The 25623-nt window shown below is 37.6% G+C and overlaps 3 protein-coding genes across 8 annotated transcripts in view; 2 read left to right on the plus strand and 1 right to left on the minus strand.

Annotated features, from left to right (window-relative positions):
• Window positions 1–11782, plus strand: part of LOC113519859 (RNA-binding protein Pasilla) — a 95169-nt gene extending 83387 nt beyond the window's left edge. For 3 of the 6 annotated variants that reach the window (XM_052900563.1, XM_052900564.1, XM_052900566.1), the window contains 4 exons: window positions 116–314; window positions 613–642; window positions 6134–6385; window positions 6776–11782. In XM_052900563.1, coding sequence (XP_052756523.1) covers window positions 116–314; window positions 613–642; window positions 6134–6385; window positions 6776–6996 — 702 coding nt within the window. In that variant the 3' untranslated portion in view covers window positions 6997–11782. The remainder of the gene's footprint in view (window positions 1–115; window positions 315–612; window positions 643–6133; window positions 6386–6775) is intronic. The other 3 variants (XM_052900567.1, XM_052900565.1, XM_052900568.1) reach the window with 3 other exon arrangements.
• A 2033-nt stretch (window positions 11783–13815) lies between these two features.
• On the minus strand, window positions 13816–18433 carry LOC113519707 (putative inactive tyrosine-protein kinase Wsck). The gene has a single exon (XM_026904882.3). The coding sequence runs from the start codon at window positions 18191–18193 to the stop codon at window positions 16007–16009; it is 2187 nt and encodes a 728-aa protein (XP_026760683.2). The 5' UTR covers window positions 18194–18433; the 3' UTR covers window positions 13816–16006.
• A 1372-nt stretch (window positions 18434–19805) lies between these two features.
• Window positions 19806–25623, plus strand: part of LOC113519860 (muscle M-line assembly protein unc-89) — a 29049-nt gene continuing 23231 nt past the window's right edge. The window contains exons 1-3 of the mRNA XM_026905074.3: window positions 19806–19992; window positions 20072–22120; window positions 23222–23365. Coding sequence (XP_026760875.2) covers window positions 19971–19992; window positions 20072–22120; window positions 23222–23365 — 2215 coding nt within the window. The 5' untranslated portion in view covers window positions 19806–19970. The remainder of the gene's footprint in view (window positions 19993–20071; window positions 22121–23221; window positions 23366–25623) is intronic.

Below are 25623 nucleotides of genomic sequence, written 5' to 3' on the forward strand. Positions count from 1 at the left end.
AATCCGTCACTTTCATTCTCACCTAACATCACCAACGCATGTGGATAGCGCAGGCGAAGCCGTTAAAAATACTGCTCTAAATATGTCAATAACTTAGTGAACGTGGAACCGGCAGGTGGCCCTCCGGCAGTCTGGATACTCGGAAGCTGGTATCAGCGAGATCAGCGCGGCGCTGTCGCTGCTGGTGAAGCACGGCGTGTTGGGGCTGGCGCTGCCCACGGCGCTGCCCGCGGCGCCGCTCTCCGCCGCCTACTTCCCCCTGCCCGCACAGGACCCGCCCGCCGTATTTGGGCCCATTGGACAAGTTGGCCTTGGTTAGTAGACGCACCGCGCACACACTCCTACTTTTCCTCTCTCCCCCTCCTCATTCCGACCATCCATCACCACCACACATATTTACGATTCGCCGCTACACAGCATTTTTCTTTTTATTTTCCTCCAAAATAAGTAAAAGTGACTAATGAAATGATAAATTATATGTATATAGAGTTTACCATTATGTATTAACATTTGCATTACATGTCTTTAATTTTACATTAAACATTACATTAGATGCGTGTAGCTGCGGTCCGACTTCGTATATTTATATATATTGTTTTAATTTTCAAACAGACGGCAGCGCACACCAGCGAGGACTATATGGTAAACTATATACATACATTAATTAAAAATCGCAATCAATCACACATGTCTGTTCCTCAAATTACGATAGCCTATTCTACGAGTATAAGAAACATGACAAAGGATGTCGGGACATAATGCAGTATCATGTGAACATCAGCTGAACATTGGTTAGTCATGTTTTTCATATAGGCTCGATATCTGCAGATTACTATATATATACACACATATGTCCTCTAGTAGTAATTAAATCTCTATCAACTATATTAATATAATAATAGTATGCTTATCTCGACTATCCAAGCCTGGATAAGCTGATTTGCCGTTCCCAGTGTCTTTGTTTTATTTCATTGTTTACTTACATCTTATAAATTTTCTCTTAGAACATATAATCATAGTTTGTGGTCCAGACAACCTTTCATTATCACATTGTCAATAAAGTTAAGGCTTAATGTATTGTAAGATAAGTACGCGTGACCTTAGCCTTCAGACGTACTGTTGCGCTACCGTCCGTTGGTAGTACACCGTTCATGAACTCATTATTGCATAATCCCCAGCAATGTGATCTGCGAATCTACTGTTCTATTGCCCTATTCCTCGTATTGACGAGAAAAATAGAAGCTCTAAACTTTTGGCATATAAGAATTGTAAAATGTGTATCACAGTTTCATCATGTTTAGCCTCATCCTCGTTCCTGTAAATTACTTATTCAATAACAGAATACTAGCACATTGGTAATAATAAAATTAATAATTATATTTCTATAATGATTATGATTTTGTATTACCAAATGCCAAATAAGATTTCTTACTGACAACTTCCCTACAAATTATTTATCCCTCTAAGAGGGGATAAAATTTCACGAATTTTTACTTATTGTTAGTATTACATAATATAAAGCTATACAAAACTCTTTCGATCATACATTGTAGACAGATTGTAGACCCACTATTTTAGATTGCTTTGTTTATATGAGATTTGGATGTTACCCACAGTATATAAATATTGTTATGAAAATTCTGTTCCCTTTTACACGTCCCCTTCATCTTGCTCACACTTACACATCATCTCATCCGCTTTCCTTGTGATATAATAATTATGATTTTAACTTAATTTTGAACGGAACTTTAAATTTGATTATTATTTCTAATTCTATGTACTATTTTTATTATTACAAAAAAAAATATACGTAGAAATCTTTGCTGAGTTCACATTCCGAACGTAATTTGATATCTGAAAAAATTTGGTATGTGTTTTTTTTTAAATGTGAAGCATGGACAAAGATTTCTAAATATATTACATTTTTAAACCGTAATTTGAAGATTCATTCATATAAGAAATCGTTATTTTCATTCCGTTACTTAATGTTTTTATTTTTTATTGTCAAAAATGGGAAACAAGATGGCGAACAACTCAGTGGAAAGTAGTAGCCACTATATGAAAAAACCAACATAAACACTATTTAATTGATGCCTGTCACGTCCATTCTATGCCACTCCTGAGGACTAAGGTTGTCTCATACGCCTCGCATCAATATGTCCAAGCCTTATATTTAGTGTAGATATAAATTTTCCACCCTATCTACCATAGTCCCCATTTACCGCAGTCAGTTCTTAAAATAAAAAAATAAAATTATCAAAAACAATATAGTGTTAGTGTAAAAATAAAAATAAAAAAGTATTTTGAAATAAAATTATTATATGAAAAAATCATTAATCATATTTGTAAAGTTGATAAAAGGTATTTTAGTGATTTTTAGTTATTTAAAATAAGTTGTATTTTCTGAATTATAGAAAATACAAATATTTATTGACTAAATATATGTTGGCCTATATTTGCAATGGTTGGTCCTTATGTCTGTTGGTATAGAACACCAACCATGGTATTAACTTGGTGACACATACGCGCTACGACCACCGGAGTGAGCGTACACGTGCATATTTGTATTTATAACAAACTATTGGTATTTCATGGTGTACTTCTTTCTATTTAAAAGCACAGACAAACAGCAAAACTAACAAGAGTTTTATACCGCACTAAACACCCGAATCGATCCAATGAGAGTAATGTCGCTTATTTACTATTACATACATACATACATATCTGTCACCGTGTCTCCCATTAGGGTAGGCAGAAACAATGGAACGCCAAATGCTTCGATTCAAACAAACCTCTTTCGCTTCTTCCACATTCATCAATCTTGTCATACACGCTCGTCGGTTACGGGTACTTTTAATTTGGTCCTTCTTCAGCACGTCGCCTATTTGGTCGACATACGTCAGTCTAGGGCGGCCCCTACCGACATCTCCATTCATTCTTGCTCGATAAATCTCTTTCGTAATTCTTCTTTCATCCATCCTCTCCAAATGATCAAACCAACATTACTATTATTTGAGATTAAATAATTTCGAATTTACTAAAAATAGATAAAAAGATTTACTTTTTGTTAAAAAGAGTCTTCAGTCATTAATACCAACTAATCGTGTAATATTTTTACCATCATGGCACCATTTTAAATGCATAGCGGAGCTCTAATTAATAAATACTTGTAATTCTATTACATTATAATTTTCAATTTTTTGAATCGAATGAATTTGTATGTATGTATAATTTTCATTTATTTTATGAAAAATAAATAACTCTTTTCTATACATTTATGTAAAATGTTACTACTGTTCGAAATAAACAAGTACCAACTAAAACCAGACCATTTACATTAAAATTTTATATGTATTTTTTTTTTTTCTAATCTACGTTTAATTTGGGATTTTTGTTTTTTAACATATTCCATAATTACTAAGTATTTTTTTTTAAAAAGGAAATTTTTTCAAAAAATTATTAGTGATCACGTGATCGATTGTTTTTTCCAGTAAAAAGTGTCAAAAGAAATAATGATAATGGCTTTATGATGATTTTAAAATGCAAATTGTATATACATGGACGGATTCGGATGTTTGTGTGTAGAGGTAGCCTACATATAATTGACTGCTGTATATTACACGTCCAGCGTCGCGTGTAACCCTGTCCATCCATCTCATTACGCTTCAAAATTCTAAATTTCCTCGGACGCTTCTTACCATCACGTCTCGATTGGCTGCCGTGTTTCAACTCAAACTTCTATTGTTAATAAGCTTCTGTTAATTTTTACTAGTGGACGCGTAACATTTCAATTCATTCCGTAAAAGATTTAATAATACCTCATCCCCTCAAACCATTGTTTTGTCACCTGGTTTGTGATATTCTTAATTTATGAATATTTCCATTACTCTTAAAATAAGAACTATGGCGTGAAATTAGATAGTTACATAATTCACAATTCACTCAAATTTTAATATCTTTATTTTTCTCCTTTCAATTGCAGCTTTCTACAATTAATCCCTATTCGCTACGACTTTGAGTCAGAAGTACACTCCTCCACTCCATCCACGAATATCCCCTCATAACCTCCTAATTTTAATTTCCAACATTACTGTAACGATTACCACGCCATCTTGAATATACAGATAAAATATAGTTCAGTACATTCAATTCCTTTGCCTCGACTACATAGTTAAATTTTAGTTCTCAATAAAAAAAAAAAAATAATTGAAATGAGGCGCGTCCGATTGTGAATTTTTTTCTAGGGTTGTCTTACAGTATTACGTTGTGATAATTGCATGTCCGAGCACATTATGTGTTGTATTGCTGATTTATGTAACAATTGGCTTCTTTGTTGTTATCTTATAGCCTTCTCGTAACATTTTTTTAATTTCTAAATTTCTAAACATCGCTTCTTCATACCATCTGTCGGCAATACATAACACTTGGCGTTGTGGATATGGTAAAGTATTACATGCATATATACATACATACATATAATAATGTATTTCTTTTTCTAAATTATTTTCCATATTATATATATATATATATATATATATATATATATATATATATATATATATATATATATATATATATATATATATATATTAAACTGTTTTGCCAAGAAATTGTTTCTTCTGAGATTGCGCTCTGTATACAAATATTTTAAAGATCTGTGACAATAATTTTTAAGATCGAGTTTATTGACACTATTTCCGTATTCTGTACTTGGTAATCTCTATTTAGCAATGATATTAATATCCTGGTTATATTAATATATAATAATAAATTAAGTATAAATGTTAATATATAAAAATTTCAATATTCTCAAAAAATAATTTTTTTGTTTTTTGCCTTTTTTTTTATATATATAATTTTATATACTTTAAATAGTATTACTAATTTCTTAATCAGTAAACACGGTCATGCTTACTTATAAGTATGTAATCGTTCTTATGTATGTATGTATGTGAATTTACTATTCACAGCGCAGGTGATGGGAAGAACAACATAAAAGATTACTAGCACCGCGCCTTTATCACCAATAAAAATGTATAAGTATAAATAAATCTGTCAACTTGTATCATATGTATGCTTCTTTGTTTAAAGATTTTTTTATAATTTAGCTCGTCTTGAGACCGCACGGTCCTGAGCTAATACGAGGACAGCATTTAATCTTCGTTTGAAAATAAATTTTAACACTCAGGTAAAAATATTTTACTGTTAACATTTTCAGTCTGGAAAGACCTTTAACCATTTGACTTGCTTAACAGGATCATAGAAATGTTAGACTGTTTATTAGATATGTTGTGTCCCTTTTCATGGCACAGTGCTACTCGGAATTTGTAGTCCGTGTTGTTCTTCCCGCCACCTTGTTCCAATCCGCACCACAGCGCTACCGTAACTCAGTACATGAATGTGCGCGGCGTAATCACGTCGTGGCACGTGCTTGTGCTAGTGTACGCCGTTGTTTGCTATCCACGTAGAGCGTTCAGTGGACAAACGTCTGCTCCGGCCTATTTACTACCCGCAATACAAGGGATTGTATAAAAAAATCAATTTGGCTTCATTTACACATCAGTGAATATTGTATCGGTTCGCAAACCACTAATCGTCTTTATTTTGCCTTGACTCATGAATTCATTCGACTCGTGCATCGTTAAAAATCATGAGTGGGTCTGAAAATATGAATTCATCACGAATCGATATATCACAAAACGATCCGTTACCAATAACGAATGAAGCGAACGGACCGTTCATGATCGATCACATTGGCATTTTAATATTATCTATAATACGACAGATTAGTGGTTACTGATCAGTCGATTCGAGTTCTTTAAAAAAAAAACTATAAAAAGTAAAAAATATTCCAAATTGGAGCCAGATGTGACACGAAACAAGGAATACGTCGGAAGGCGTCGCTGTGTAAACGTTACTGCGACTCGTGTGAACGTGGTAGTGGTGCGGCGTGCACTGGCAGGAACGCTGTGCGGCGGTTCGCTCCGCGCATCGTAACCCTGTGGCACCAGCGCGAAACGTTCTAATGTACGTGTCACCCGGCCGCTCCCGTCCCGTCCCGTCCCGTCCCGTCCCGTCCCGTCCCGTCCCGTCCCGTCCCGCTGGCGGCTGCTGTACCCGCGCGCGTCCGCAGGCGCGGCGGCCGGCGCGCGCGGCGGCTCGTTAGAGCGTTTCGCGGAGGTTGCATTCGAGGCGCTTCGCCCCCCAGCCGTGGCGCCCATCTCGCTGTCGGCGGGCGTCGGCGGCGTCGGCGGCGTGGGCGGCGTGGCCGGCTTCCCGTCCGCCTCGCTGCTGCCGCTCTCCAAGAGCCCCACGCCCGCCGACGCCGGCGCCAAGGACTCCAAGAACGTCGAGATCGCCGAGGTCATCGTCGGCGCCATACTAGGTCAGTACACTTAATGGTTCTGTAAGGTTCTTCATTACGCTCTGTTGCTACAAAAATAACAAAATTGTTTTATTTCATCCATCTCCGAGACTATCTTCTGTCATTATATCACACTTTTAAACCTAAATGATTGAATGCCTTCTGGGTTAGTAAATATTAAAAAAAAAAAATGGCCTGTAAGGAGTCAATCATGTTCTGTATAATCATGTTAATTTTCGACTCGCACACATTTTGGCGAGCATTTTTGAGTCCAACAATTTCCATTCATCATAATCAAGGTAGTCATTACGTGAACACTTCTACTGATGTTAATAGTCTTAACCGACGAGATAGCGAAATTTAAATTCGAAATGGACGCACGAAACTTAAATGTGTTGACTAACGTTGCAGGCCCCGGCGGGCGCAGCCTGGTTGAGATCCAGCAGATGTCGGGCGCTAACATCCAAATCTCGAAGAAGGGCACGTTCGCGCCGGGCACCCGCAACCGCATCGTGACCATCACGGGCACCCCGACCGCCATTAGCAGCGCGCAGTATCTCATCGAGCAGAAGATCCAGGAGGAGGAGCTGAAGCGCACCCGCCACAACGCCATCTCAGGTCTGATGCAGTAACGGTGCCACGTGTCGTCGCGCTCTAGCGTAGTTGTAGTTCTAGTCACGCCGCCCACGCACGCGGAGCGAGAGGAGTGGCGCGAGTTACCTGACTCTAGTTAAGAAAATAATTTCTTTGTTTTGGTTAGCCGACCTTACGTTCGCAGCTCTCGGGACGGGCCGTCGGCGACTCGCAGGAGGTCAGTGGTCGATCACTCAGCTCACAGGCGGCAGCGGTCAACTGGTCGTCTCGCAGACGGTCAGCGGCCGACTGTAGCTGTGCTAGCTAGACTGTAGATGGTCGGCCACGCGGCCTGTAGACGGTTGCCCATTAGATGGGCGGCCATCGCATTCGTATCGGGGCGTGCAATACGCGCCGCCCGGCCCGTCCCGACACATAGTTACCTATTTACATACATAGATTTATGTATATTAATTTTATGATTTATGATATAAAAATAGTGTTGAATTATTATTATTATTATTATTAATGCTATTATAATTATTATGTTTTTATTGTGATGACAAAAAACTGTTGTTTCGCTCTGCGCAGCAGACGAGAGTTGTTTAAGATTTAACGAATATACGATTGTGATATGTCCTATCACGGAAATTCCTATTCCATACACATTTTATTTTTGTATATCGTCCACAGCGTTCATTTAATATTTAAAACTTGATTTCACTGTAAATGTTACCATTGATAAGTTATTTTTTAGTTTACGTGACGTATTTAGTGTTATTGTAGTGGACGCGTACGTGTCCTGTCCGCGTGGTGTGGCGCGTGGCGCGTGGCTGCCACACGCCACGCGGCGCGGTACCAGACGAGAGCGGCAAGGGGCGACCCTGGCCGGCTAATAATATTGTGACCAAAGGTGGTAACGTCGCTACGCTACCGTACAAGTATGTCTATGTAGAAGTACAAGTAGTGCACGGCGCACGGCGGACGGCGGACGCGCGTCTGACCGTCCGCCGGTAGCCGCGCCTGGGATCTGCTCGCCAGAGTTTCGGTCATTCCTGATTTCTCTCGTTAAAGATCTTTATTTTTTATACATTTATAATTATTGTGTTATAATTTTGTTAGGAATGTTTCATAGTTATTGATTTGTTGTCGGTCTAAATTTATTACGATATAAGTACAAGTTTTATAATAATGCATGTCCAGATTAGTAGAAAATGATATATTTTAAACATTTTAACGCAGATTTCTATATATATATAATTCATGAAGACAATATTATAAAATGTTCTTATTTACATTCGCGATCTAACAGTTAGTGAATACGTTCGAGGCGCGCCACGTTCGAGCTATACATTATTTTGTCGCCGTAGAGAAATATTATTATTAATAAATATAACTGTGATTATTTGCCGACATTATCAAGGTACTTGGTGTCAGTGTCCACGTAGGGTAGACAACAGATACTATCCTCGCCGGAAAATAGTTTTAAGTTGTTCGTTTACCTCACAAGTGCCATCGTAGGTTCTCGTAGCACGGCATGCATGGCCGCCATCTTGTGTACGCCACGCCGCCATTTGCAATATGGTTGAGACTATTTTCCCGTACGTCATAGCTCCGGCCCACTAGCGAGTCACTTCAACAGAGGCGGTCAATACTTATCAAAAGGACAGAAGTACAAAAGAAATCGTAATATTCATAATAAAATATATTCGAATCGGCTTAACTGACTAATTTACGATAGTGTGTAAGAAAAGGAATTGAGAGACATTCTCTGCTAAAGTTTCACTTGTAAGCGTTATTCAAATTGACGTTGAATTAATTAATGAATAAAGAGCACATTGAGACGCCATAACCTCGTACTTCCGTAAAAGTGAAAGTTCTAGTTATAAATATAATATATTGTATGTAAGTTCTCCAGCGCAGTCCAACGACACGTGTAGCTAAGTTGTGTATTGTTACTGGACTATTTACGTGTGTTATGTAGCTAACATTTGCACTAGATGCATTCACATAGTTAGATATATCGTAATATATTCAATCTTTAAAGTGTATAATAGATATCGCTGTTCGAACTTTCTGGTGTTTTTCGACTTTTCTCATCTTAATATATATATATATATATATATGTATATTTGGGGGTAGGTACAGATATCGTTGTGTCAATTAAATTTGAGGTTATGTCACGTTCGCGATGGCCTTGAAATGTATCCGGCATGCTCCGTCGGTGGCCGTTTCGAGACGGCAGTCGGCAGTACGCAGCGGCAGGATCCACGTGGGAGTCAGTTTTTGAAGCGGTCGCGATCGTGCTAAGCCTTTGGGCGTGTTGGCGGAGACCTCCCAACGCATTTGCCTGTGAACGTCGATTTAACAAGCTCAATTTTTATTGGATTAAAATCTTGATTAGTCGGTACGTGTAAGTCAAATACGTCAATTATTCAGAAATTTTAATTTCGGACGCTACTCGTCGCAGAGTATTCAGTTTGTGCGAGCACTGGGGTAGATATAGTTGTACTCTTCTATCTTTCTTCCTTTCATTCTTTCTTTCTTTCTTACTTTCTTCTTTTCTGACGGTGTTATACTCGTCTCTATTGTTAATCGGAATGTTCCTCGCGGTGTTCAATGCGGCTGTAGACGTTCTAACCGGTATATAAGCACGTTTTATTTTTGCGTGCAAGAGACACAACGTACTCTTTGGCTTCGTTAAATTAAAAATTACGGCAAAGAACCTATCGTTTGCAGCCAAGGGACTGTGCAATCCGCGCCACCCTCTCACTTGTTAGCCCTGCCTCCTTACTCGCACAATACGATGTTTCATTCTCTAAACACTGGGAGGAACACGCCGAAAGTTAATAGTTAACAGTGGAATTCTAGTTAGTTATAATTATCATATTAAAACAATATAATGGGTATGTATAGATAATTTAAAATACTGGAAAAAAAATGTTAAAAAGTTGTTATACTGAAGTTGTTACAATATTTGAGAGTATATTATCGTGGATACAAAATAATTTAGTGCGGTAACATTGTCTGAATAAAGTTTATCGCGTGGAAGATAATAAATAGTTGAACGTCGTCCCGACCACTGTGTGGCCCGCGCGCACCACGCGAGCGGCGGCCGCCGTCCGGTGCCGTCCGGTGTCGTCCGGCGCTGTCCGGCGCCGCGTCGCCGCCGCCGCCGCCGCCGCCGCGGTCACGACCTTATCGTACTGTTTCTGTGATACTGACAAATATGCACCGTCGCACGTCGGTTCGACATCGGCCTACACCGCTCGCACCGCCCGCACCCATCCCCGCACCTCCCCCCTCCACCACCCCCCGCCACGTGCGGGTGCCTGTTACTGGTTGTGTCAAATTGTTTAGGTCTCATTGTGCAGGCGGGCGGTGGCGTTCCCGCGCCCGCATCCGCACACGCACGCTCCTCCGTTAGTTGCGCTGTTAGTGTTAAGGGAATTCAATGTTGTAGGCTTAAGATAGTTGTCATTCTTCATTCAGTGGATACGAAGCGAGGTACAAGGTTGGAATGTGGCGCCGGGACGGGTGCCAACTCGGAGTCCGCGCATCTCATCCTCCTTTTAATTTTAATAGCTAAATGTTGTTGAATTTGTTGATAGCGTGGTTTATTGTAATTACTGTAGGTAGTTTAGTGGGTATACAAGTGAAAGGTGGCAGCCGTTGGGTGCGCTAGGCTAGAGTAACGTTCGATACTGTGTTTAGGAAAATGGCTGTGCGTTCAAGTCGAACTCAACATTAAGACATCACCATAACGCTTGTTTTTGGATGGGCGCGGATCGGACACGACCACCGCGCCGCTGCCGCCGGACACGCGCCGGCCACGTGGCAGCGCGCGCGCTTTGAACTCACAATCTGTATATAATTGCATAACATTTTTTCATTTACGTTCTTCTCCTTGCTCATTGTCATCAATTTATTAAAGACTGAGGAATCAACTTGCGCATATTGACATCGTCACTAACGCGTCCCAAACGGTAGGGATTATTGTATAATTGTTTATCATTAAAATTTTCACTCGGTTCCATGTGGAATACTCCGCAAGGATGTGGTCGTGTGCGATTCCCGCGGTACACTCGCAGTTTTCTACCTAATTTGTATTATCTTTGTGTGAGGCGCGCCGCGGTGGCTGCGAGCCGTCGCGGCCGCCGCGCCCGCCGCGCCCCACTTCGTACGCGTTTGAGTTCCATACGGCCTGCGAGTGTACGGTGTGAGAGCGGCCGTCCGCCGCGGACGCCCGCCGCCCGCCAGTCCGCCGCGGCCGAGCGGCGGGCGCCCGCGGCGGACGGCCGCGTACCGGAGTCTCAAGCGCCGTTCAGTCGTTGTCTCATCAACCTTTACACATGTTGAGATTGATATGTTATACTAATTCTATTGAATTATAACTTGTTGCGTATTATAAGTATGTATAGACAGCGCAGCGCCGGCACGCCGCGCCGCGCCGCGCCGCGCCGCGCCGCGCCGGTGCGCCGTGTATAGTATATGTTGAAACATTTGTTGCTGTGTAGTTCAGTGACGGAATTTTTATTTTATTATTATTTTTGTTAACTTGGTTTACTATAAACGGGTCTGCAATGTTACGTATGAGAATAATAATTAAGTTTGAATGAAGTGTTAAATAATTTTTGAATTTTAAATTCATTATATTTTAGTCAATGTTTATAATTTAGTTGAACAGATTAATTTCCTAATGAAATGTTATTTTGCAATGTTGTAAAAGATAAGAGGTAAAATGGAAGGTTAAAATGTCTTAGTGTTTAAAAATCGAAAACCAATTAAAAGGTACCTTGAACATTGTCTATATTATATTAACATTAAATAAATGCAAAAATGAAATTGTTTCAATTACCATCGCCAACAATAAGCACCCGTCCACGCCGTGCGTACTACGACCAAAGACAAGACAACACAGGAATAATGAAACATCAAATCAAAGAAGAAAGTATAAAATAGGATATTTTTCTTTTTTGGCTGATTGTTTTGTACAACTAGGTCATTTTGCTTCTTCACTAAGAACTAAAATTCCAAATTTATTAATTATTTATTTTCTGAAACTTTGGCTTCATCAGAGATGTTCTTCAAAGGAATTGTAGGTATAGAGATGTTCATGTCAATATGATATGAACCAGATTGTCTTGACTCGTTGTAAAACATATGAAATAGTCGAGTATATATAAAATACAAATACTAGCTAACTCTAATTTACCAGAGGGAAACTTTGTACAAAAGTCGTTTGCTTGGGCATCTCTGTCCTATTCGTGTTTCTACCGTGAAGCAGTTGTGTTTGCATGACTGTGTTTCGGTTGAAGGGTGGGATATGGCAGTGAATTTACAGGGTACAGAGGAATTACACCTGAGTCCTCAGGAATGGCAACGTATGAGGGGTATCATGGGCGAAACAGTATACTCTGTTATGTCCATGGTACTGCTCATGTCTATAGGCGACAGTTATTGTTTTCCATCAGGTGGACCTTCAGGTTGTTAGCCATTCTAAGATGCATAAAAAACAAAACTAGATTCATAATAGGGAATTATATTGGTAACAATCTGTTTCAAGGCAAAGCGATTACGTCAATAATTGTAAGCGTCAAATAATGCCTACATAAAATGCCAACTTTGTTACAATCACGAATGCCGTGTGAATTAGTCATCATTATGAATACATCAAGTTGATGACAAAAAATTTTAATAAAAACATGTTTTGGTGATTATTAAATTGGTCTGACAGTTACGTGTCTGTTACATGTTTGTTTATAAAACAGAGGTGATGATCAACACGCTACCCGCCTGACATGAAGCGGTCTCTACAGCCTATATACCAGGGGTGGTTTTTTTTAATGGGTGATAATGGAATGGTAACCCCATTCGCGCTATATCCCATCCCAGTATACACTGGTGGGACATCAGTGAAGGATGATAGGTGAGGATGAAGCAGGTCAGTTAGCCCATCGTGACGAATTCAATAAGAATTGTTCACGATGGTTTCCAGGGGGAACCACGTGAAGGTCGACCTGAAAAGGCAAATTGCTAACAATGGGGCTATCAAAGTCCATTGCTAACAATCCCTTTTCCCTTAATCAACTAGGGGTGGTCAATCGGTCGAGTTTTAGTCCAGCCATTCGTGGCAAGGAAAAAATATATTTTGCTAATCCAGCGATAGATAATCAGACGTAACGCTCACACTAATATAAATAAGTAGTTACTAAGAAAAATTTTCAGTTTTGTTTTTCCTCTTAATAAAATAAAAAATACTACAATACGACATAATTGTGTACTGAACTATGTAGTTTCATTTGTGATTTCAAGATGTATGTAATTAGTAGATCGTACAGGGTTTTGTTAGTAAACAGTAGATCTTGGAACTAATGAAGTCTTCCAGTACTGTCTGCGATGTCGAAGGCATCACTCCCGCATAGCAACTCTTGTGACATGAAGATCCAGTAATACTAAAGCTACCTATATCACTCCAATATTCAGAGTCAACAACAAAGGATTGTACAAGTTTTTTTTTTTTATGGGTGAAAATGGTACAGTGACCCCGCCTACGCTAGGGCCCAGTGAGGGATGATAGGTGGGAATGGAAGCAGGTCAATTGGTCCATCGTGACGAATTTAACAAAAATTTAAGAATTTACGACGATGGTTTTCAAGAGAGACGACATGGAGGTCGACCTGATTGAGTATTACTAGCAATGGAGTCACTAGTACTAACAACCCATTCTCCCTCCATCTGCGTGAGTACATATGTTCTAATTGAAAGGTTATATTAATGGGCGAAAATGAAATGGTTTCACTTTCCATCAGGTAAGCCGTATGCATTCAGTCATAGTTGCATTAATAAGAGGATCATTTTAAATAATACAAGTTACAGATGCAAAATGATTATATTGACACTTAAATATTAAATAGCTTAAAATACTTAGGTACGCATGAGATTCATATAAACACGTGGACGGAATACAAACTTCGGATATTGTTCGAATAAATTAACCTGCCTTTATCAAACACAAATTGCATTCAATCGTGGAAAAGATGCATTCTATGAGCCTACAACAGTCTTGGCTTATGATCGAATTACTTCTTAAATATTACACGCATAAATCTACTTGACAATTTTATCAACAAATTCACAGTTTTAATAAAATACAAAAATACATAGGCAGCCAATAAAAATTGTCATGTTTTTAAACCATTTTTTACATTAATATTACGCAGTTATTTAAAAGCTTTAAAATTTTATAATATCTATTCAAGAATGTCTATATAGTATTTTTTTTTACAAATTCGAGACGAGTATTTTGGCACCCGTCGTAAACATGCATCTATAAATAATAATATGGCTAGAAATATAAATATTTTACCATAATAATACAAATGAAATATTGAAAAATACATTTCGAGTATCTATTACATTTTATATACAAATAAGTTAATATTTTAGCCCTGGACCTGTATGAAAAATCAAAGTACGTTTGGAAACAAAGCCCGGATAAACTATTTTGAGAAAGTTCAATTTCTAAATCAGCACAAACGGGCATCGAATCGGGGACTCAAAACATAAAGAAACGTCCCCATTACTGGGCCCAGAGATATTTTTTAGAGATCTTTAAATAATATAATTTTCATTTCCCATTGAATTGGAATTAGGATTCGCCTGAGAAGGCGACGTATGTACACTACACGGTATATTTAATTACTTCATATTACTATAGTATAAAAAGTACATAACTCCTTGTTTTAGATGACAAATATGAAACACCAGGACACAACAATGATCCATCACATCAGTGGAGGATGCATACAGGTCAGATCGCCCCACAGGGCCAATAAAAATAAATCTCATTAGTTTCCAAGTGGATCGTAAATAGATCAATCTAACAGTATACAATTCATTTAAATAGGTATTGTCACGTAAGTTATGAGTATCAAATCTGATATTTTATTTCGACATACAAAAGTATTCGCTAAAACAAATCCTTAGAAGCACCTACATAACGTAGTTAAATATGAAGCAATATAACAGTCCGCCACTGTGCGCTATTTTATTAGTAATAACGATAAAAACAGATATTTATGGCGTCCCTTCTGGTGCAAACAAATGAAGTGAAGCCACTACGAAGAGAAACAAAATATACCTATAACAAACATGAGACTAGTAAAATTTTATGACCGAGAAAAATTACCGGAAAATATAGATTGCTTATACTTACATACATACTCGTCTCCAAGGAAACATTAATACTCGCAGATAGTTTAAATAGAATACACTTATAATATCTAACTAGTTAGGTTAATTTATCTTAGAGCATAGTTTTGAGTAACACTACGCTGCTTTAATGCAAAATATACAAATATTAATACATCAAATACTTGTTGCGGTTTTCTTTCATCTTTTTTTTTTAATACTAGTACACTTTTAGTAGCCAAATGGGCAAATCGCAGTCTATATAATTGTCACGCATGCCTGTTTGAATATCAAACGATCAAACACTGATTATATAGGTAGAGCATATGCACTTTTTTTTTTTCTTATATATCTCGGCTATTACTGGGATTAGCTGAAAGAATTATGGAAGATCGTAATACTGGGTACAGGCGACTCAAAGTAGCGCCCGATGACATTAATAATAACAAGTAGTCATGAGATACACTAAGCATTAAGTTCCAAATAATTGTCATCTCTTCCGGACGTATACAAATATTTTCTAGAGTCTATTCTTATACGTAATATAATAAAATATGTCAGACAGAGATTAAGCTACTGAGAATGATGAGTGAATCGAGTACTTAGCTGCCGCATTATCACACAGTATCAATACTAGATACAAGTAATGGATACACGGAAAGATTTATCGCTTCAATTAATCATACCGATCCCATCTCGCTATACAAAATCGTTAGCAATGTCGTTGGTCGATATTAAAAATCGACGGAACACGTGCAAACATCGTTCCACGTATGTCGGAATTAAGCTAATATACTAGTATGAAGCAGTTAATCTTTGGATATGATAATTTAATTGGCTAATGTCAGTATATTTGATTAATGCTCAAAGCATAAACTATGATATAACTTCATATTGTGGAACATAGAGTTCATAATTGAAACCGTTGTAATGTGTGAAACTTAAGCTCCTCGTGCCGGGTGCTTCGGCGAAGGGCATAAGTTCGTGCACGAGTGACGAGAATGACGGCCTCTCGTCGGGATCCACCTGCCAGCACTGCAGGCACAGCTGGAACAGTTCGTCGCCCACGTATGATGGCTGCGACGGCCGCATACCCCTCAACACTCTAGCTGCTACGTCTTTGTTTCCACTATGAGAATATGGTGTAGCTCCTATAGTGAATGCTTCCCACATCAAACATCCAAAAGACCATACATCAGCTTTAGGGTTGTACCGCGTCTGACGAAGCATTTCGTGTGACATCCACCTAGTGTAGTCAGGAGTTTCATGCAGTGGTCTGATATGGGACAATCCAAAACCAGACACTTTCGTGACCCCATTTGCAGTGATCGCGATGTTACGACAGCATAACCGTTTGTGTGCAATCTTCTTGCTATGCAGGTAGTCCATCCCACGAGCGATGTCAACACAGGTTTGCAGTATTTGGTTTTCAGTAACTAGACAAAACTTATTATTCTGGAGATCTCTGTGTCTACTCTGCAATAGCATATCTTTTAATGACTGCTTTGTGTCCTGCAACACCACAAATAGTGTTGTATTTGTTTCACAGATACCAATCAGAGAAATGACATTTTCATGCTCACTGGATTTAATTAAAAGATCCAACTCCTGTAACATGAGTCTTTTGTCAGGTTTCTCCAACTCCCTATCAGATATCACCTGGACCAAGCCTGAAGTCTGAGCCCCGTGTTGTTGAACTTTACCTTTTGTAAATTTCCCATAGCTGCCAAGTCCAATGACACAAGATATATCAATGTCAATGAGGTTTCTTGGAATATTCCACAATTTACGTTTCAAGTTGCCATAGTAGTCAACTCTTTCGTCTTCATCTTGGAGAAAGCCAGAGTTTTCTATCTCAATACAGGGTTCACTAAGACTTAAGGGCAGTGATTGAGATCCACGCTGCATTCGGGCCAGTTGGATTTTCTTACGCAATATAATGAGGAGTCCGACACCTATCAACAGCAGCACCACTCCAATAGCAATGGCAGCACCCAGTGCCACCACCATTGGAGAAATCTCTTCAGGCTCATTGATGTTTAAGATGATCTTTTTAGTTGATTCAGCATATCTCACTTTTCTCACATGATCCTTCTCACTGACAACACCGAGAGACACATCAATATCATTAGTTAGAGGCAGGGGTGCATTGTAGAACCCATTATATGTACTCCTATCACCAATTATGAAATCCTGCTTTATGTCATCTGGATCTAGCTCAGCAGTGATATAGTAAGGGAGGCCTTGTTCATCTGCATAGGAGTGATTACCAAGATTTTCAATTAGAAATCCTTGCTGGTACAATTCAACAGAGACAACTATTCTATACATAGATATAGGGCCATTAATATTCTTAGCTTCTGGAATGTGAACGAGCATTCGATCTCCATGTCTCTCCTTTATCTCTATGTCCGGAGGGCTAGGGTCCGGTGTGCCAATCACTGTAGTGACACTGGCTGTAATATTGGGCCCTTCCTCGTCATGGTTAGTTGCAGCAACACTGACATTATATGTAGACCCCGGATGCAAATTTACTAATACAAATTGGTATGTGCTATTTGAGACCCTCCATTCAAAAGGTGGCAAAGGGTAATCTGCATAACTTTCTATGGGTGTGGCTCTTATCATATAACCAGTAATAATTGAAAATGCCTGTGGTCCGGTCCAGCGTAAACGGGCCGTGGTTTCAGTGAAATTCGACACATCCAAGGAGGCGGGCGGGCCAGGAGCTCTCACATCGGTATCATACACGCTGCCAGCATTATCTCCACCACATTTCTGAGTTTCATTCTTAGGACATGGTGTATCACAAGCCTCTATAGGAATCCTGAATTGGCCAGGTTTATTACCGCAGAAACAAGTAGACTCGTTACCGATAAGGGCGTATTTGTAATAAACTTGTTCACAAGCCGACAAACACACGTCTACGGATTGTCCTGTGTGAGTATTCAACAAATCCTCGATTTTAAATCTGTAGCAGCCGATGTAGTCCCCGCGATCACTTTCACAGCAACTAAAGCATATAATGACCGCCGTGAAGATATTAATCCACGGTCTACCCATTGTATACAACTATTGAGTCATCTCACCGCAGTAACATTAAATGTTCAGTAAACATACCTAATTAAAACACTTTACATAATCATATGTATAACATGTCAGTAAATAATAATTTCTGATTTTACAAAATAAGATATATATCAGAATAAACGTGACCAGATTAAAATAATTCAAATTACATCGATAAAACACAGGAAAAATGTTAAAGCCGTTGTATTTATATTTTGACGTTAGGAATATTGCCAATTGAAATAATGTTTTCGGGCTTAATAGATTTCAAAAAGGGCTAAATTAGACAAAGTTTAAAAAATTTGCTATTTTGTTCTCTATTACTTTAGTATCGTCGTTAATAAAAGGAAATGACAAAAATATATATATATATAAAACAATTTACTAAGATTTATTAAGGAATTTATATTGTTGTTAACAACTCTAGCATAGAATAGACCACACCTTTTTTTCCTGTGGATGTCATAAAGGCAATTAAAGAAATTTAATGGTAAAGAAATGGACAGTAGCGTTCGCCTGTAAACTTTACCAAAAACTACACATAAACCTATATCTTTAAAAGCCAGACTTTGGTTGCAAAATCTCTACCAATATTGGTAACTATTGGCAAAACTCTTCTTATGAGGAAGTAATCCTTCATTTGTTCAGCAATGAACAATTAACGACTGAATTGAAATGATGGATTCTAGCATTTTGTCCATTTGAAAGGTTTTTGTACGTCATTTTTCATATTTTTTTCTTTGTTTTACAAGTCTTAATTTAGGTCTAGTTGAGAAGGCGAGTTGAAATTAGAAAGTTTGAATGAAAAAAAAAATAACTAAATAAGCCAAGCAATTAAGTTGGCAACACTAGCTGTTGTTGTTTTCCAATTCGCGTTGAAAACAGGCAAAGGAGTGTGACATGCGATATGTAAAATTAATATTCCTTAGTGATGCGATTAGAGTTGATACAAATTTACATAATTGTTTCAGTATCTATAATTTATTCAATCAAATAAATCCTTACTTTTATTATGTATTGAGTATATATAGATAATTTGGCATGTTTTTTTTTTATCATAACAGTGTTGAAATTAACTAATAGTTAAATAAAAAGTATTGACATTGACTATATATAATAATTATATATATTATTATATTATTTATTATCTACTTTGCTTTCCGTAACTGAAATCAATATCATAAATCATATTAAGTCAAAAATATCTATTTCTATAATATATAAGAATAAATTATTTTGTTTCAATTACAAAGGTTTTTCATAATATTTTTTAATTAAAAATGTAAGAAGCTTCACGAGAACTGGAGATAATAGACACCTGTCTACGTGCCCATTATTTCATATTTTATATACAAATACAGTTATCAAATAACTTTAAATTTTGTATTAATAAGTACTAGGTGACGGAACTTTTCACTTAGCTGTAACATTAAATATAACCAAAAATAGTTTTATTACTACGAAACATTGTGAGAATTCGAACTATAATCCTTTATATTTTCGTATATATTAAAATAACTGAATGTAGGCTATTGATGTCTATATACATAATTTTAGATGTTAAATCAATCGATTCAATCTGATAAACTATTTCAGCTACATCACAACACTAAACATAAATGACAGTTACAGAAAGCAAACAGTTACTTATTTAATTTTTAAAAATGTTTGAACGTTATTTATTTTGAAACGAGCGAAATATAGTGTGAATTGTGAGTTTATGGATAAATGTTGTTGTTGTATTTATTGCTAACAAATACACAATTATAAAATGTCCACCAGATCCGGAAAACGTAAGTAATGAGGATTATATTTGTTGTATTGTGTATTTATGAATAGTCTGAATGTAAACATTGAAAACTCTAATTACAGGGATCCATGCCTCATTTCATGAGAGCGAAGTACCTGTTGATACTGAACTTGTTTGTAAAAAAGAAAAAAAGACCCGAAACAAACCATCAAAAGAGAATTTAGAAGACACCGTGTCTACTGTTACTAAGTCAAAAAAACGAAACAACTATGTCAGTTATCCTACAGACGACGATGTAACATCTGAGAGCGGCGTTACTAATGAGAACGAAGGCCAGCAGAGCAGAGTATTACGAAGAAATATGTTAAAAGAGCAGAATTTAAATGTACCCAATGGCGAAGTAGAAAAGCCCATGGTTGATGTAAAAAAAATTATACGACAAACTAGACGGACTAGGAAATTTTCGGAAGATAATATAGAAACGGTTACAGATCAAGAAGAATGTATTCCCGAAGTTGTAATGGAAACTGCGACTGGTAAAGTTAAAGGTAAAAAAAATAAGAAGAAAAAAGCCAAAAGTCAAAGTGAAGTTAATGGCGATAAAGAAAAGATTGTCTCTAAAAAACAATCTAAGAAAAAAAGAAAGAAGACAACCAGCAAAAATGACTGTAATGTTGAAGAGAGCAGTGTTAATAAGTCTGACATGTCAGTAGACTCATTCCATAGTGCTGCAGGCAGCTCATTACATGATGATTATGGTGTAAACCATGAAATAAATGTATCATTTGACAAATCTTCCAAAGGAGTTATTATAGTTGACAGAAATACACATGATAATGTCACATCTGAGAATGGAACTAAAACTAAGAAAAAATCATCTACATTTGAAGTTATTTACACTTCTATAAATAAAGACAAACCTAAAAATTCTCACAAGAATCCTAAAATTGTAGTTAATGAAGATAGTGAGTTACACAATATGAATAATACTTTTGGTAAAGAAACAAGGAAGAAGAGGAAACCTAATGCCAGAAGTGATACAAATGTGACAGAGAAGGTATCGGGTAAAAACTCAGATACATATGAGAAATTGAATACTACATTTGAAAAAGAAACAAATGGGAGTTCTTCAAAGATACTGAATAGTACATTTGAGAAACCAAATGAAAGAGAATCATTAATTATCAACATAACTCCTGAGACAGGTGTGAGTAAAAGAAAATCATTCAGGTCCAATTCGGAGGCACCAAAATTGTTTAACAGTACTTTTGATGAACCAGATATTGATGAAGTGACAAATCTTAACAGTACCTTTGAAAAAGATATTTGCAACATAAACAATTCTATTAAAAAAGTAACTAAAAACCTTAACACTACCTCTGAAAAAGACAACAGTACAAAATCTGGTAAAATTGCATCTGGAAAGTTTAACAATACTTTTGAAAAAAGTGATCAGAAGATAAAAACCTCGATATCAGGTTCCGATACTCTAAACCCTTTAAATAGTACATTTGAGAAGTCAAATAAGAATGGAGTGAAGATCAATACAACATTTGATAAAGACGAAACCAATTTGAACACCACATTTGACAAAACCACTGCTAATGATAGTACCAGTAAGTCATCATTGATCACTTCTGATGACTCTGAAAACTTGACCTTTGACAAGATAGCTGACAACACAAGAATCAGTGTAAGTGATGATTCTAGAACTGAGAACATTGTTAATACAACACCTGTATTAATAGACAGTAGTATGGATAATTCTAGAACAAGCAGTGAAGCTAATAAAACCTCTATGGTGAATGTACCGCTTACTCCTTTGAAAAGAGAGGGGACCTTCACTAAAGATGGCCCTGAAGCTGGCAATGATAGTTTTAGCGAAAGAACTCCTTCTAAACAAATGTCACTGTCTACTCCTGGTTCTACTCCGTTCCCCTTCTCAAAGAGTTCTCAGAGGGAAAAAAGTGTTTTGAATGTAACCCGGTCTATTGAGAAGACGGGAAGGCTGTCAGTGTCATTGGACACTACCACAAATGCTCCCACAAGGACCACTAGAGTAATGTTCTGCAGTCCAGTCAACAATCCCGCTGTTGTGATGCAACACAGAAGGAAGGTGATCAAATCAAATTTGAAAGGATCCAACAAGAGCTTCATCGTCAATGATGATGGTAAGTAGATCTATTATACTTAATAATTATTATTATATTTAGAACTTTTAAGTATATATATATTCGAATGGGTGAAAATAAAATAGTATTCCTTGTTCACACATTGTGATTGCACATCACACTCATCACAGAACATTTTTTTTATATTTTATACAACTTAGAATGGCAAATAAGCTGATGGCCCACCTGATGGAAAGTGGTAACCGTCGCCTATAGACATGAGCAGTACCATGGACATAACAGAGTATACTGTTTCGCCCATGATACCCCCATGCGTTGCCATTCCTGAGGACTCAGGTGTTATTCCTCTGTACCTAGTAAATTCATGCTGTATTCCACCCTTCTATTAGAAGCACAGCCATGCAAACACATCTGCTTCACGGTTGAAACACCAATGGGACAGAGGTACCCAAGCAATCGACTTTTGTACAAAGTCTCCCTCTGCTAATATATATACATATATATATATATATATATATATATATATATATATATATATAATATTATATCAATATTTTTGACTTGAATATATAGGATTATATGGGAGATTGTATCTCCCATATAATCCTATAAATATTTAAATTCTAATTTCCTTAATTATTATTAGCCCATAATATTATAAATCGGAGGGAAAGGGATTGCTAGTAATGGGGTCAAATACCTCCATTACTAGCAATATACCCTGTCAGGTCGATCTCCACGTGGTTCCCCCTGGTAACCATCGTGGTTGAATATGTCAGGATGGGCTAACTGACCTGCTTTCATCCTCATCAGTCATCTACCACTGGTGCCCCGCCAGTGTATACCGATAGCACAGGCGGGCTTACCATACCATTATCACCCATAAATAAAAATTATAAACAAAAAAACTGTGTCTGTGTGTTTTTTACTGAACAATGACTGAACAGACGTTATAAATCTTGGCACGGGTCAATGAATTCATTGACAGATCGTACATTTTCGTTATCACGTCGACATATCAAGTGAGGTGGCGACATCTGGTGACTTACTTTATCCATATACAAAATGACACAAGTACAGACAAGCAATAGACAAATAGACCACTAGTACAGTATTTATATGATGTATATTTGTATGCAGACAATGCGAGAAGTCCGGCGCCGCGCAAGCGCTCGTACACGCACAACGACGCGGAGAACGAGCGTGCGAAACGCAAGCGGCTCGCCGACGACCAGCAGCTCTCGGTGGACAGGCTCTCGCGGCCCAGGACCTCCGGCGCTGCAGGTGACCACCAGTCAATACTTACTGCCTTATTCATAGTTATGACTTGTAAACGGAAAAGATTCTTAATTCATCTTAATTTTTTTCCAATATTCGTTCCTTTTTTTATATATATATATATATATATATATATATATATATATATATATATATATATATATATATATATATATATATATATATATATATATATATATATATATATATATATAGATATAATACATATATATATATATATAGATATAATACATATACATAGAGAATCTAGCACCACTGGGGGGCCACCTCCAAGTGGCCCCCCCCTGGAATTCATCGTACTGTATTCCAAGTGCATTCATCACGATGGGCTAACTGACCTGCATTGTCATCCTCACCTATTATAACTGGTGCTTCGCCAGTGTATACCGATAGCGCAGGCGGGGTTACCATTCATTCATCATCCATTAAAAAAAAAACAGCGTCCCTCTTATAAAATCACCAAAAGTTAACTGCGGTTGCCAACCCGCCTGCCAAGCATAGCAACTACTGCTAAGAGGAACTACTGCCATGGGGAAGGCTATGTTCAACAGAAGATGGTTAATGGCTGATACAAACAGTAACAGCTTTACTTTCATGTTGGTTTTGTACAAAAGTCGTTTGCTTGGGTACCTCTGTCCCATTCGTGTTTTTACCGTGAAGAAGTTGTGTTTGTTTGGCTGTGTTTCGGTTTGATGGGTGGGATATGGCGTGAATTTACAAGGTACAGAGGAATAACACCTGAGTCCACAGGAATGACAACGCATGGAGGGTATCATGGGCGAAACAGTATACTCTGTCATGTCCACAATACTACTTATGTCTATAAGTGACGGTTACCACTTTCCATCAGCTTGTTTGCCATTCTAAATTGTATAAAAAAAAAAATTTGCTTTCAATTATAACTACACTGTTTTAGCAGCGTAATCTTTTCATCGTCCATTAAATATTTATTAGTAACAATATTCTTAAAACTGATGTTAGTAAATTTACATACACAATACACATACACACACATACATACATATAATATATTAAGCAGTATACATATAATCACCGCTGTACAATTCCATTGGAAATTGCGCAGCAGTGATTAACGTACACACAGTGCGGCCTGCTTGCTATCATACTCAGGATGCTGTTGGCGCTGGCACGTACTCTGCGCACCTGCCTACCTTTTTCATCATTGCATCGTGGCATAAAAACAATCTACACGATGCTCGGCGAACACCCCTGACGCGCTACAGAATTGTGGCAGCCCCATCCTGAACGCGTTATTATATTAGATACCAAGGTCGCTGTAGGATTTTTGAGTATATACAGCCCACAGGTTGCATGCGTAGAAAGATGTGCAACATGACCTAAATAATAAAAATAAAAAAACAATAAAATTTATAATATATTTATTTATTTATTTACAAGAAACATTATTGTATGGAAGGCAGTCTTGAAATAGTACTCAGTGTATATAAATTCATTAATTTTAACATCATCGTCATAATCATGATGATCTCAGTCTTTAAGTGGCCACTACATAAGCCTCCCTTATGTGGTGGACAGTGTGGTAACTCCTCAAAGAGTTTAGCCAGTACTTGCCACGCTTGGAAGGCGGATTGGCAATCGCAGTTAGGCTTTGGAGATGTTTAAAGAGGAACGCTGCTGCCCAACTCTCGCCCTCCCTTAGTTACCTCTTACGACACTCATGGGAAAGGAAGGGGTGGCCTATTCTGTGTCGAGACCAAACTGTAAATTTTAACTTTTTTATAAAAAAATTGATGAAGTGACGACCTGAAATGCATTGCAGGGAGTTAGTGGATGCAGGTGGCTCAGGACCGTTCTTTATGGCAGAATATGGGGAAGGATTATGTCCGGCAGTGGATGGACAATGGTTGAAATGGATGAATGAATTACTATTTAATTCTCATCTATCACCTCTTCACTGTTACTCACCAGCGTATGCCGATAACGCTGCCTGGATTAGCATTCCATATCATCCATTAAAAAAGTCACGTCGATTATCGTTCTCGCGGTCTTATTACAAGTTTAGACAAAGGAAACTGTAATAATAACACAATAGAACTTTTACTGTTCCTTGCAAATAAATTCATGACTATAGAAAAAGGGCCAACAAATTCCGTGACTCGGGGACAAGCTCGTACCTACTACCTATGGTGGAACAAAAGTTACTGAGACTTGCAGTAACAAAGTATGTTGCGCTATGCGACGTTAGCTAAATTACAAACGTC

Source organism: Galleria mellonella, unplaced genomic scaffold, assembly GCF_026898425.1.
Source record: "Galleria mellonella isolate WM207_F2 unplaced genomic scaffold, CSIRO_AGI_GalMel_v1 utg65, whole genome shotgun sequence".
Lineage (NCBI taxonomy): Eukaryota > Metazoa > Arthropoda > Insecta > Lepidoptera > Pyralidae > Galleria > Galleria mellonella.